Genomic DNA, 15,761 nt, shown 5'->3' with positions numbered 1-15,761 from the left:
GTTGGAACTTGTGGAGTTTAGATTGTATCTAGGTGCTTCACTTTGTACTTTACATTTTTAGCTTTTGCCATGTTTTTTATGAGATATTCATGTTAGGGGGAGTTTTATGTTTTGTTGGTACTTTATATGTTTCTTGTTTCAAACTACTTATTGATTTATATTTATGAGTTATTCATTGATATTTGTCTTTATTTGTGTGTTGTTTGAAATCAAGAAGTTAATTTGTTTACTTGAATTGTTTCCACACATGCGGTTATGCATTTTGTTTAGTGTTTCAGGAAATATACAGGTTGATTCAATTGAGCTGATGTCTACACTTGCAACTGATGGATAGTAGTTAGGATTGAATTTGTTTTATAAGTATTATTTTGTAAAGGGCTTTTTATTTTGTAAACTTTGAGTTTCTAGTTGTTTTTTGTCACGGATTGCCAAAGGAGGAGTTTGTTAGGTTCTAAAGTCTTAGGATTTTATGTATTTAGAACTCTAATTTGTATTGTTGGCAAACCATGATCAAAAAAATGTGTTTAGAAGTGTTTAAGTCTAGCTCAAAGTTGTGCGTCTATGTAAAGTTAGAATCGAGTTAAAGCAGGAAAGGATTATGCCTTTCGGCCTAGCTTGATCGATCGAAAGACAGGCTCGATCGATCGAAGCTCATGCAAAATGATTTTCTGCAGATTTGTCCAACTCAGCCCTAAATGTTTTAAAACGTTTTTAGGGTTTCTTATTTGTCCTAAGTATAAAAGGCAAACCCTAGCCATGTTTTAGTGTTGCTCATATTTGCGGTTTGTGTAAATCTCTTGTGAGATCTAGAGGAGTTTTCCTTTACACAAACTTAGGGTTTTCAAGGAGAATATTTATCTACACCTTGATGATCAATTCAGTTGCTGCCATTGAAGTTTAAAGAAAACACAAGCGGGTGTGCTTGTATCTGGTGGTGAATCCAAGAAAGAAGGAATCTGTGGATTCGGAGCTTGCACGTGGTCATGTCAGTAAGTTCTACTGGTTGGTAGCAATAAGAAGTCGAGTGTGGGGGCTTGCAAGTCTTAGTGTATGAACTTCGATTCTTTCAATATAGTGGATTCAAGTTTACCTTGAGGATAGTTAGGTCAAATCCTCCTTAGATTTTTACCGATTTGGTTTCCTGGGTGATCATATCTTGTGTTATTTATTTTCCGCTGCTTTGCATGATTTGATATTTATTATTGTGATAACCTAGACTTGTTTAATTGGACTAAGTAACAACTTTGCTAATTACCTAGGTTTAATCAATTGTTTAAGGAGTCTAAAAACTATCAGTCTCAAAAAAAATTTTAAATTATCAATTTTAAGAATTTAAGTAGGAATATCAAAACCCCTAAATTAAGCCTGACACATAAACCCTAACGTTACAATCTCTCAAATTGTTACCAAAACTTTGAGATTACATAAATTTAGCATCAAAATTAAAAACAATGATCTGGATTACACACCAAGGAATTACAATTGAGTCAAATAGCAACAAAACCTATATCACGAATTAGAATGCGAGCCATACCCTAAGCAGTGAGCAAAATCTCTTTGGGTAAGGTTCAGCATCCAATTGCGGTAATTTTCTGCTGTTCTTTTCTTACTTATCGTTGCACTTTGCCGCTTTGTAAGTAACCACATTATTATGAGTTAAAATTTTGTAGCTGTAATGATCTTAATGGACTCTCTAAACATAATATAAATGTTGCATTTGAATGCCTAACTTGGGGTTCACATTGGATTTTTGAATCATTGATGGTATACTTATAAAATGGCATTATTAATAGAGACTTGAATGTGCAATATATATAATAATAATAAAAATTGTCAACTAAATTATGAACTCAAAAATATGCAACTGTCAGTTTTGTGAGTAAGCGAGACTTCAAACAAATTAAGTTGTGGTCCATTGGATATTTTGAATGAATGATAGTGCCCGGCCATATGGATTATATAACAAAACGCTGACATTCGATAATTTCATGCCATGCAAGTTGCTATTCCATCTATTACTAAATAATTCTCAAAGCATATATGACTAGTTGAAATCAAATTTCTTATTTACCTAATTAGCCAGGTGGAAGGACTGAAGTACAATTTTCTATTTTTTTTTTTTTTTTTTGAGAAAAAGGTAAGCGAAATTTTATTAAAGAAAAACAAAACGAACTACAACGCAAAAACAAAAAACTAACTCAAGGAAGATCCGACTAGAAAACACCATCCACATCATCGGGTAATTCTTCTACCCAAACCTCAAAATCTGCAGATAGAACTGCTTTTTTAGCTAAGCTATGAGCTAATCTATTCCCCTCCCGCCTAACATGTTGAAACTCACAGCTTCTTAAGACAGCTCTCAGACGCTTTGTCTCATCCACAATGTGACCAAATAACAGAGGACAAAGACCACTTCGACGCAAGGCCTGAATAACTGCCAGGCAATCACCTTCAACAATGACACTAAATAAACTCATTTCCCCGGCGAAGACCACAGCCCTTCGCGCCACCAGAGCTTCAGCCATCTCTACTGACTGCACCTGACCCAGATTCTATTTTTATTACTTCTTAAATACTATTCTTTCTGCAACATGATTGTTTTAAATGGAAAATATTCCTCGAAAACATTATCTAGGATTCCATTTATACATCTTGATGGACATGTCTTAACAATCAAGGGTGGAAGTCTGAAAACAAAGTCCGCAACTTTTCTTACTCAGCCGTCTATACTTTCAAAAAGCTCTTAGCATTTGTTTGGCTGTCAACACCATGGACTAGATACTAAAAAAATTGCCTTCACTGTCATGGACTTTTAGTTCAAGTATTTTAGAGACAATGCCAACGAATTGATTCGAAAGGAAAGAATTTTTTTGAGGGTAAAGAAATGGTTGTGTCTTCGTGCCATGGTGTATCATTCTTCGCCACGGAAGAAAATGACCCGGTTGCTCAAATGCTTTATAGGATTGACTTTCGGATTATCAACTTGGAGCAAGGCACTATTTATAGGATTGGAATCTGTAAAGGAACGCCATGGAATCTAAAGTGCTGAAAATGGCGAAGCATTTTCTATTTGCAATAATACTTCATGGTGCTTTTGCCCTCACAGTCCTCGTTCATTCCCAGGATCAATTAGGTTTGACAATCTAAATATTTTGAGCACCACTATATTTCAATTGTATCACTCAAACCATAGTGCTAACCCTTTTCTATTTCAGGCTTCATCAGCATCGACTGTGGGATACCAGATGGCTCAAGCTATAAAGATGGAATAACAGATATATATTACTCTTCAGACTCAAGCTTCACAGAGACAGGTGCAAATGGGAATATTCTACCCCAATACAGGAACAACAGTTGTGGACTGTCCGCAGTTTTCCTGAAGGAGCCAAAAACTGCTACACCTTAAGACCTTCACCAGGCAAAGACAGGAACTATTTGATCCGAGCGAGTTTCATGTATGGGAACTATGACGGCAAAGGCCAAACCCCAACATTTGATTTGTATCTTGGAGTAAACAGGTGGGATACAGTTGCAGTGTCAGATGCATCAAGTACAATATCCAAGGAAATTATTCATTTGTCCTCATCAGAAGACATCTATGTTTGTCTTGTAAACACAGGCTATGGGACACCTTTCATATCAGTATTAGAGCTAAGACCTTTGCCGAACAATACCTACATACCTAAATCAGGATCGCTGGAGCTCTTTGATCGGGCGAATTGCGGCTTAGTCAATCAAACTTACAGGTAAGCCATTTAGATTTAGCATCCTTCTGGTAAGACTTAGTGCAGTCATTTTCAATCAAATGGGCTCACATAACATTCGTTTCTATCAGGTACAAAGATGATGTTATCGACCGCATATGGTCACCCTTTGGCACAAGTCTGTGGAGAAACATTAGTACCATTCAAACGGTTGATTCAAGCTACAATTCTTTCCAATTACCATCAGTTGTCATGAGTACTGCAGTCACGCCATTAACTACAAATGATTCCATAGGCTTGTATTGGTCTCCCGACAATGCAACCTCCCAATATTATTTTTACATGCACTTTGCTGAAATTGAAAAGCTTCAAGCAAATCAGTCTAGAGAATTCAACATCTTTCTGAATGGGAAGTTGCGGTATAAAGCTCTTTCTCCAAGTTACTTGGTCGCTACTACAATATTCAGCCCAACATACAGAACAAAACCAGACAATGAAACTTATTTTCAGATTTCGATCAATAAAACCGAGACTTCAACCCTTCCACCCCTTCTCAACGCTATCGAGATTTACACAGAATCAGCTTTTACAAGCACAAACAGACCAAAAAGATGGTAGGTTCTTATCACGTGAATCATTATTGATACTTATACATTGAAGTAGCTTTGCTAATGTTCATTACACCACATTAGTTTTCGTAACTTCTTTCATCTGATTTGACACCTATGATACAACTAGTTGATTCTATCAAGAATATCAAGTCAATGTATCGAATAAAGAGAAACTGGCAAGGAGATCCTTGTGCCCCTAGAGATTACTCGTGGGACGGTCTTAATTGCAGCTACAGTAATTTTGATCCACCCGGCATCATATCCTTGTAAGTTTATGCCTTCTAAATGAATCATATATCCTAACCTTTCAGTCAGATTCCATACCTCAATTTATTGATCATGCAATTAGGAACTTGTCCTCAAGCGGATTGACAGGGGAGATAGCTCCTTTCATTTCAAATCTCACAATGATACAGTATTTGTAAGTATTTTGTATGAATCCAAAAATGTCAATATTTTTTCTTATTAAAATGGAGTAGCACCTTTTTTTTGTGATTAATATTTAATATGATAGTTTTTTTTTTTATTTCAGAGATCTATCAAACAATAGCTTAAATGGAACTGTTCCAATTTTTCTGTCACAGTTGCAACTCTTGCGAGTTCTGTAAGTTACTCAGAATTTGAGTTTCTATTAGTAAAAATATAGAAATCATACTTTCTCTCATTTTACAGAAACCTACAAAATAACAACCTCTCAGGGTCCATTCCTATGGAACTCATTGAAAAATCAAATAAGGGATCGCTTTTGCTCAGGTCTGCTATTTACTCACAAAATTATCATTGTTTCTGTTTTCCTCATTTTTGCGTCATTACCATATTTTTTTCTTCAAAGTAGTACTGTATATCATATATCTAAACTCTAGGGCCAAAATTTAGAGTTCCATATAGCTACTATTAGTATAAGATAATAGATTACGAGGTATCAGCTGCAGTTTCAAGTCTTACATACATTGTTGATGCTAGTGTCGGAGGAAATCCAAATCTTGCTAGTAATGGAGGAAATCCAAATCCTTGTGTGTTGAGTCCTTGCCAAAAGAAAAAGAATATTGTTATTCCAGCAGCAGCAGCAGTTGTCGGATTGGTCATCCTCTTATTATGCGGGCTTGCTCTCTTATGGCATCTTAAAAGGAGGAAGAAAGGTAGAAATAGAATAACTCTTTACACATTTTAGATCTCAAAGATATCAAATTTTGTGTGAATGCAAATGAATTTGTTGACAAGGATATCATTTGCTTCAATAAATTGTCATACCTTAGCAGATGTGCCTGCATCCAATGAACAAGGTGGGGTGTTAGAATCCAAGAAACAGAAGTTCACATACTCAGAGGTCCTGAGCATTACCAAAAATTTTGCAAGCGTTATTGGGAAAGGAGGTTTTGGAACAGTTTATCATGGCTACTTAGACGGTTTTCAAGTTGCTGTGAAGATGCTTTCACCATCATCAGTTCAAGGGTATAATGAATTTCTGGCGGAGGTAGGTAACAACTATTTTAACAGTGAGACTGATAGTCACAATAGCCAGTGTTTTAGGCTGATATTAATCACCTTTAGAGAGAACTGAAGCAAGAGATCGAATGGTGTAATTAGGCCCGACGGCATACATAAAACTCCTTAATGGTTATATATTTATTATACTAAACTATATACTACAATAAACCCAATGTAGAGTATATATGGGATTATATTTGGCTTTGTTTGTTCACTTTAAAACCATGGTAGCTCATGCAAATATATTATAACATCTCCTCAAGCTCGTGTAGGGGAGTAATATTGAAAAAAGTATAGTTTGGAAAGAATGTAAAGGTTAGTTTGACCTCATGGCCTAAGTCTACAACTAAAAGTTCCAACGGTTGTATATTTATTATAATGAACCAGTAAGTTACCTGTGCATCATAATGTTGTAATGTTGTTTGTAAAATAGTTTTGGAGAATGTTGTATATATATTATAACAATCATTATAACAAAATTGTTGTAGGACTTTATAAATTGCATAACATATCTATTATAATTATTCAATTGAAGTAATGAGAAATAATATATATATATTTTTTAAACAATTGGAGAAATATTGTAGAATAAAGGTTGATATAGAATGTACATTTCTTTCTCCTTAAATTTTTTTTTTTTTGGTAACCTGGGAACATATTCAATTAAACAAAAATAGGAGTGTCAATTATAGGACAAAATTTGATCTGAGTCAGACCATATAAATCAGAAAGAAAAAGATTCAAAATACTAGGGGGGGGGGGGGGGGGAAATTGAAAAACATAACATTCAGAGATGTAGTGCAGCCTAGTCTTGCGAGGGCATCGGCGCAACGATTTGCTTCTCGATAACAATGGGAGACTTTAACTTGGGGAATTTAAGATAAGAGCTGCCTGCAATCAGCCACAATGGCCGCGAAATCAGCATTCAAACTTGTGGTATTGTTCATCAAGTCAGCAACCACTTTAGCGTCTAATTCAACTTCAAGAGCTGGAATCTGCATATCCACACACATGCTAAGGCCATCCCTAAGCGCCCAGAGCTCAGCCACAAAGCTGGTGGTTATACCCATCTTCCTAATGAATGCTCTTATCCAACCACCCACCTCATTTCGTAGAATACCCCCCCTCCCCCCCCACTAGCCAAAACAGGATTGCCTAGGGAAGATCCATCCGTGTTTAGCTTATGCCAGCCTCTATTTGGCCTCTCCCATCGAATGCTTCTTTCAATCCGAAGCTTGCAATTTGAGAAGTTTTGAGCAATAAAAGAATACTCTACTGCTCTGTGAATAATCTCCTTGTGAATGGAGTGGCTGATTGGTTTGTTTTTAAATACCACACTGTTACGGTGGTTCTAAATAGTCCATATCCTAAATGTAAATATTGTGCTCCAAGGAATTTGAAGATGGTTGGAGGTTTTTATAGATTTCCAGTTATTTTCCAGCCAAATTGGAAGGCTCATGGAGTAAAACTCAAGAGTACAGACCCCTATACCAAGGTTCTGCCAGCAGTTTGCAACTACGTGACAGTCCCTCAACAGATGGACAATGGTCTCAGGATAGGAATTATAGAGAGGGCAAAGCAAGGACATTTGTAAACCTCTAGAGACTAACCTTTCCCGAGTTGCAATGCTATTATGGAGGCACATCCAAATAAAGAATTGAATTCTTGGCAGTACCTTTAACTTCCAAATCCACTTACCATTAAAAAATTGAGGAGTTTCCCCCTTGGCAAGGGTATATGCACTATTGAGGTTGAACTCTCCATTGGAAGAAGCATCCCAAATTATTCTGTCATCCTCATTAGCCACATGAGATCGGGGCATCGCTTGAATTTCTAGACAGATTTTTGTTGGAAGAACCATAGAAAGTTTCTCCCAATCCCAACCATCCAACAAAGCAATATCTCTAACTTTGATCTCATCTTCCTCCCTAGTAAGCGGACCATGAATGATAGATCTCAAGGGGCCATTCGATGTCCAATTATCGTGCCAAAACTTCAGACTGCTTTCTCGGCCAAGACTCCATCTCGTTCCCCTCTTGAACACTTCCATACCCTTCTTCATAGCCTTCCAAGTCTGAGAGCTAGGGAGGGAATCTTCATTGCTAGAGGCGATTCTTCTAGGAGACATGTACTTTTTCCTGATGACTTGAGCCCAAGGTGAGTCCTTTTCTGAGTGAAATCTCCAATTAAGCTTGGAAAGATAAGCCAAATTTCTGCCTTTTGCTGTTTGAAGGCCAAGACCACCCTTCTCCATAGGTTGTGTGATTTTCTCCCATCCTACCCAGTGCATCCTTCTCTTAGAATCACTAGTTCCCCATAGGAAGTTTCTGTTAAGTCTATCTAGATTATCCAAGATTCTGCTTGGGAGGTAGGTGGTCTGCATCACATAAGTGGGGACAGCACTAACAGAGGCTTGGATAAGAACTTTTCGACCAGCAAACGATAGAAGGTTGGCTTTACAACCAGCTAGCTTCTGATTTACCCGATCCAAAACAAAGTTTAGATCTTGGTTTGACGCTCCAGCATGTCTAAGGGGAAAACCTAGATAAGCTCCCAACTTGGGAGTAGAATGAAAACCAAGAGTCTCACAAAATTCAGTTCTTTGATCTCCATCTATATTAGGAGAAAAATAAACTTTGGATTTGGTGGGGTTGATTTTTTGGCCCGGAACCATACAAAATTCATCTAAAGCTTCCCTTACGCTCTCACAGTTCTGCTGGTTCGCCTTAGCAAACAGTAGGAGGTCATCGGCAAAGAAAAGGTGAGAGAATGTCGGACCACTCTTGGAGGCTTTCACTGGATTCTAGTACTTGTTATTGCATTTATCCTCTATAATTCTACCAAGAACTTCCATGCAGAGGATGAAGAGGTAAGGGGATAATGGGTCCCCTTGCTGGATGCCCCTTGATGAAAGGAAAGGTTCAAGAGCACCACCATTAAATAGGATCGAAGTAAAGACTGTAGTGACACAGCTCATTATAAGCTGGATAGGCTCTGAAGGGAAATTTGCTGCACACAAAACTTCTCTTATAAAGGACCATTCCAATCTATCGTAGGCCTTCTCTAAATCAATCTTTATAACCATGTACCCCACTTCACCTTTTTTCCTACTGATAGTGTGGATTATTTCCTGTGCAATAATCACATTATCTACTCCTTTCCTACTCGGAACAAACGCTGACTGGAAAGGAGAGATAAGGTTGTCTAGAAGAGGTCTAACTCTGGCCACAATAATCTTAGTAACAATCTTGTAGACAGAGTTGCATAAACTAATAGGTCTGGAATTTCCAATGTTTTCCGGGCCTTTGTTTTTTGGAATGAGAGCAATATAAGTTTGATTGAGAGCCAAAGGAACTTTTCTATCATTGAAGATTTTTTTGATCTCCTCCGATACTGATTTACCAACCACCAACTAAAATCTTTGAAAAAATCCAGCGTACAATCCGTCAGGACCAGGGGACTTGAAAGCCTTCATAGACCATAGAGCATTTTTTATTTCCTCATCTGTCACAGGCAATGAAAGGTAGTGACACTCAGATGAGGAGATTTGGGGACAACCCATATCATCCGAGGCCACAGACAGAGGGGAAGAAAGCAACTCAGTAGGGAAAAGCTTGGAGAAGTAATTCCGAACATGCTCCATAACAATAGGTAGGTCATTGATCTAGTCACCTTGGGTATTTTTAAGATTGAGGATTTTATTGTGCTTCCTTTTGATAAGAGTGGAGATGTGGTAGAAGGAGGTATTTCTATCACCTTGTATCATCCAATTAATTCGAGATTTGAGGGCCCACAACTCCTCTTCTTGGTTTAGTACATCCAATAGGTTAGTTTGGAGAAGTTTATCCAGGTTAACGAGAAAATCTGATGGCCTCTCTGCCAAGGCTTTTTGAATGCCACCTAGCCAAGCAAGAATTCTTTTCTTTTTTGCAAAAATATTCCCAAAGTGTACCCGGTTCCACTCCGTAACATTTCTAGAGAAGCTTAAGATAGAATCATACAGATCAGAATTATTGGACCAGGCATTACAAACCACATTTTGCAGAGAGTTATCTGAGAGCCAAAAGCTTTGAAACCGGAAAGGCCTGTTGAGTCTGAGAGAGGATTGAGGTTCCAATTCTATCAACACAGGACAGTGGTCTGATGAGCATCTTGGGAGGTGAGTAACAAGAGTTTCAGGGTATAGAACACACCATCCGGGATTTGCAAAAAATCTATCAAGTCTTTCTTGGATGAGAGAGCTTAGACCATGCTTGTTAGTCCACGTGTACCTTGGTCCTTGGAAGCCAAGGTCAGCCATGTTACACGTATCAAGGTAGTCTTTGAATAGATTAGCTCTGTATAAACTAATCGGCCTACCTCCTAACTTTTCATCATTAGACAAAAGCTCATTAAAATCACCCGCAATAATCCAAGGCAAATTATGAGTGTTAGCAACAATAGCTAAATTATTCCAGAGCAAACATCTTTCCCTAAGTCTCGGACTAGCATAAACAGCAGTGAAAATCCAGTTAAGGGAAGAGGATTTTACCTTGACAAGGGTGTGGATTTCCTGCTCTGTGCTAGTGAGGTAAGTGACTTCAACTCTGTTAGGATCCCACGGAAGCCAAAGGCCACCCGCGAAGCCGATAGAATCAATAAAGAGCGCTCCCTGAAAAGGAAGTCTATCAGTAATATCCTTAGCTTTATCACTACCAATGCGAGTCTCCATAACCACAAGTATAGTTGGATCGTGGTTGGCAACTAGATCACGCACACTTGACTGAAAGGAGGCATGAGACACCCCTCCTCCCTCGAACTCCATCCAATCTGGTGTTTCAATTTCTTGGAGTATCCCCTCCTCGGAATGAGGAAGACACATTGTGGTAGCACTTCCATCATCATCTCTCTGACCCACAATTGCAAGCTGACCTCGATCATGGAAAGGCATACTTGGGTCAATTTCAGCAAGCTCTTGCTCCTCATTACTAAGGTTGAGATGGGAAGGTTTATTAACAACCTTCTTTCCGCCGGTATCCACCTTAGGTTGAATTCGCATGAGAACGGTATTAGAGATGGCTGAGACACAATCCTCCAAACTTCTAGACTTACTAATTTCTTTACCAACTTGCCCAATTTGCAAATCCACCGATGTTGCTCCATCATTTTCCATGCCAGTTCCTCTACTGTGACTACTATTTTCCTTACTGGCTTCACTAGAGAAATTGAAGTTGCTGTTGATGGTTCCATTTGAGATGAATGAGCTGTCTCTAAGCTTAAAACTAGAAGGGAAAGAAGCATTGAAAGAACTAGACTGAACGGCGGAGGATGTAAATGTTGAAGCTTGAGTCTTTTCCCTAGAAAAAGCCTTAAGTGAATTACCTTTCTGTCCTCAAGATGGCTTCAAATTCCTCGGGCCTTTATCAGCACCATTTGTTGGGCCAGAACCTGAAGGGTCTACCTTATTGGGCTTCGGAGACCCATTGGCTTTCCTCTTTCCTTCTTTTGCAAGGCCCACTCCTGCTTTGGATAGAGGCGCTGAATAGGAAATTTTGGACTCAATCACTGCTGCCTTCAGTGGCTCACCCCCACTACTTTTCTTGTTGATCCTACTTCCTTGCTTTTTACGTGTCACTACAAGCCAAGGGTCGTACCCGTTTACATCCACCTGTCCTGAGTGGGGTTTGTCTCCATTATCCGAGACGTAGGCGTTATCTGTACTATTTTCCTGCTCATTCCCATTCACCTTACATGGGTGTACGTTTTTGTCTTGATCCTCAAACGCTGGGCTTTTTATCATGTAGTGGCAGGCCTCCCAACGGTGACCAACTTGGCCACAAGAGAAGCAAAGCTTGCTAACTCCCTCGTATATCACTGCTTGGTGGAATCCGCCGATCAATAAAGTGTTTATCAATGGTTTGTTGATGTCGACTTGCACACAAAGTCTTGCATATCGTCCCCTTGATTCCGTTGCTGTATGAGTGTCAATACGTAGAACTATACCAATAGCTTGTCCAATTTCCATGAGTGCCTCTGCATCATAATATTCAATGGGGAGTTTTGGAAGCCTTACCTAGACAGCAATCAATGCAGTGTTCGCCTCATTAGGATCGAAATTTGGCTCCCATGGCCTTATAGCTAGAAAGTGCTCCCCTATAAACTAGGGGCCTTTCTTCAACACCATGTCATGATCTTCTCTATAAGAAAAACAGATAAGGAAAAACTCACAACCCAGGTCAATGCAGTCAAGTCTCCCTGTGGGCTTCCAGAGAGAATGAACCCTTGAGTGAAGGTAGTTAAAACCAACCGGTCTCCCATACACCTTAATGATGAGTGCATTGGTCCAGTTGGCTCTAATTCATTGCTTGGTTTCCTTAGAAAGGTTGACAGCAGAGAACCCTTCCCTGATGACCTCTACTGTTGCTTCCGCTTCCATCTCGTTCTCAATATATCTAGTGAAGTCAAATGCTTGTGTATAGGCACCTGTTATTTCACCTATCAGCTTATCCTCAAAGGATATGCTTGGTCCTTGTGCTCCGAAAGGAGCGAAAGGGCTATTCCCTTGTTGCTTGACATCAATGGGAGGCTCAGATGTGTAAGATTCCTTGGCTTTCTTAGTGCTACGTCTTAGTTTTGCTTCTTCTTCACAGGAGAGTCCTACGGAGCTCACGGGAGAGCTCATGCCTTCACTAAAAAGAGGCTCGATGCGCGATCAGACTGGTTGTATTCCTTTTTTTTCTCCTTAATTCTAAAACAAAATACACATTCCAAATAGCCACAGTCAATCACATCATTTACAAAACCCACAATTTTACAACGTTTGACCTTAATATCAAAATTGTAATTGCCATTGTCACTCAATATAAAATGCAAGCCCAAGCCCCCCCTCCTTGGTTGTAGTCAACTCATATGAGTTAGGATTAGAGCTGGGTAGGTGTCATCGAAAGATTGAAGATAAATGACATTGTTTTTTGTCTGTGTATATTTGACATGATATGAAGTGAAGGGCTATAGATAGGTATATATAAAGGGTTAAAAGTACAAGAGGTGAAAATGATGAATTAAAATGCAAAAAGTTTTGTGTGCAAGTGTGAGGGCTGAAAAATCTTGATACATTGAATCAGATACAAAGAATATTAAAAAAATAATAATAATAGAAAAGTCTTGAAATATTGAACCAATTGAAACAGAAAGTCAATATTTTTTTTTTCTTAGTAACAAAACCATGATAGTCTATTTTAGGGTTATCATGGTTTTGTAATTTTTTTTCTTTGTAATACAACCCTAAACCATATTAGACTTAGCATGATAACCCTAAAAACATAGTAGGCCATTGTATTACAAAACCATGATAGTCTATTATATTCTACAAAATCATGATCTAAAGATTTATCATTATATTTTAATATATACTAACAATAACGATTTTTTCTTTTGAAAAAAACAAAAACAAAAACAAAAAACAAAAACTTGAACTAGAATGTGACCTTATTTGTATTAGAAATTTACATGACATCTCTTTTGATTTCACATCATACATATGAACTAAGATGTGACCTTATCCTACAGTCCAATTTTCTTACAAGAGTTCATCACAAAAACTAAACTTCTTTTGTTGGATATTTCCATGAAAACGCCAATATGGGCCTCCTCTATGAGTATTTACGATTATATTATAATCTATATTAACAATGATCATTTTTTTCTTTTAAAAAAACAAAAAATAAAACTTGAGATCACTTTTGCTTATTTGTATAGAAACTTAATGACATCTTTTGATTTCACATCATGCATATGAACTAAGATGCGACCTTACTCTACAGGCCAATTTTCTCACAAGAGTTCATCACAAAAACATAACTTCTTTTGTTGGATATTGCCATGAAAACACCAATATGGGGCTAGTCTATGAGTATATGGCAAACGGAAACTTGGCACTGCATCTATCAGGTATTGATCATGCTAAAAATCGTTGACTATAAAAATATTAAGTTTCTGCCAACTTGCAAGTTAATCAAACTGTAAATATATAGTTGGATATTTTTTTCCTTTACAATATTCATCGTAGTTCAGCGACTTTTCTTTCATGAGTCATGACCACATGATTTATATTGTGGATGCAGATAAAAATGCAAGTTTCTTGAGTTGGGAAACTAGACTCAGAATAGCGATGGACTCAGCACAAGGTAAGCAAGTACATATTTCACCTCTCTCTCTCTCTCTCTCTCTCCACTGAACTATTGTTTCTGAAATTGTGTTTCAATTGTCCAGGATTAGAGTATTTGCACAATGGCTGCAAGCCACCAATTATTCACCGGGATGTGAAGTCTACAAACATCTTATTGGATGAAAATTTCCAGGCCAAACTCTCTGATTTAGGTCTGTCTAGAGTTTTCCCTGGCGAAGGTGGAACTCATGTCTCAACAAAAGTTGTTGGCACCCCAGGGTACCTTGACCCTGAGTAAGTATTTGCATTCCATAATTTTGATGGATACTAAAATTTCTTTCTTTTTCGCCTGGCATGTTTTGTCACACCTCTAACCGACGTACACAATGAATAAGCTAGCCATGCAAATAAGTTTTTACTTTTACAATTACAAGTATAAAAAGCCTTTCTCAAGAGAAGGTTAATATTTAAGCTCAAATATTATTAATCAAATAAAAATCAAAACAAAGCTTAAATAATTCATATTCCAAACTGTTAAATCAATTTTTGCAAGAAAGACTAACAATTTTTATAAATGACATATTTATTTCTAACAACTTTTATACTAATTAAAGAAAAGTTCACTTACCTCATACAATGCATACTCAAATACTCTGAAACTTTTGTAGAATTCTCCAAACTTAACCTAAAAGCAATCAACTTAATTACTTAAAGTCCCCTGAATAATATACGTGGTTATTCTAACATATTTTTGGTGATATACAACCATTCCTAAACTCCCTAAAACACCCATTATTATTAAATCCTTTAATTTCTTTTCTTTTCTTTTTCCTTTGATCCTAGTATTATAGTTTTTTTAACAAGATTCTAACAGTTTGAGCAAAGTAAATAGAGAAGATAGATTAGTTAAACGCACATTTTGGTTAGAGATACTAATATTTTTAAGTTTACAGATTGTCATAGAATTTAAATTACGAAACTAAGCATAACCATGGAATTACGTGATTTAGTTACCTGGTTCTCTTTGTGTTTGGTATAGAATGAGTTATGTCTTTGGCTTACAGGTACTTTGCATCAAACTGGTTGAATGAGAAGAGTGATGTTTTTAGCTTTGGTGTTGTTCTATTGGAAATAATCACAGGCCGACCTGCAATTTCTATAAATCCTGAGAAAGTTCATTTAATTAAATGGGTTAGTTCCATGCTTGAAAGAGGGTATGTTAAGAATATTGTGGATCCAAGGTTAGATGGAGACCCCGATATTAATTCTGTTTGGAAAGCAATAGAAGTGGCAATGATTTGTGTATCTCCCACTTCCATTGAAAGGCCAACCATGACTTATGTAGTGATGGAGTTAAAGCAATGTTTGGCAATGGAATTGGCTCGAGGGCATGAGGGGTTTGAGACTGATTCAAAACAAATGAGTGGAATTAACTATGTGCATTCTGGACAGACACCCTTGGCAAGGTAGTAACTAACAAATATACAAAATCTCACTTGGATCTTTTCCAAAAAGGTGTCTGCAATATGTGCATAAAAATAAAAGGCAACCTGTTATCACATAAACATTGCCCCCCTTTGTGTGGTTTGTATTCAAGGTTGGCCCCGTTCTTTATTTACGCTTAGAAAAGATATAAGAGGCAGTTGTTTTGTTGGTGGAATATAAAAGTTGTTCATGCGTGCTGTATAAAAATTTCATTTTGTGATTGAAGGAGATGCAATTAAAGCAGAAGCAGCTGCCATTGTTCGGGCTCTAAATCTTGGTATTGGTGAAAAATTCCAAGATATTGTGATTGAAGGAGATGCAAAACTC

General features: G+C 37.6%; 1 protein-coding gene across 1 annotated transcript; it reads left to right on the top strand.

The window, feature by feature from the left end:
• The first annotated feature begins 3,051 nt into the window (after positions 1-3,051).
• LOC115990095 (probable LRR receptor-like serine/threonine-protein kinase At1g05700) lies at positions 3,052-15,419 on the top strand. The gene is given in 15 exon segments (XM_031113959.1): positions 3,052-3,133; positions 3,216-3,335; positions 3,338-3,746; positions 3,836-4,279; positions 4,281-4,318; positions 4,443-4,581; positions 4,665-4,736; positions 4,848-4,919; positions 4,988-5,068; positions 5,306-5,454; positions 5,572-5,789; positions 13,606-13,732; positions 13,906-13,968; positions 14,054-14,243; positions 15,014-15,419. Coding segments are annotated over 15 exon segments (2,610 nt in total).
• Positions 15,420-15,761: the final 342 nt, after the last annotated feature.

The sequence above is a fragment of the Quercus lobata genome, chromosome 5, assembly GCF_001633185.2.
Source record: "Quercus lobata isolate SW786 chromosome 5, ValleyOak3.0 Primary Assembly, whole genome shotgun sequence".
Taxonomy (NCBI): domain Eukaryota; kingdom Viridiplantae; phylum Streptophyta; class Magnoliopsida; order Fagales; family Fagaceae; genus Quercus; species Quercus lobata.
Note: the sequence above shows the minus strand (reverse complement) of the source record. Positions and strands in the feature narration are given on the sequence as shown.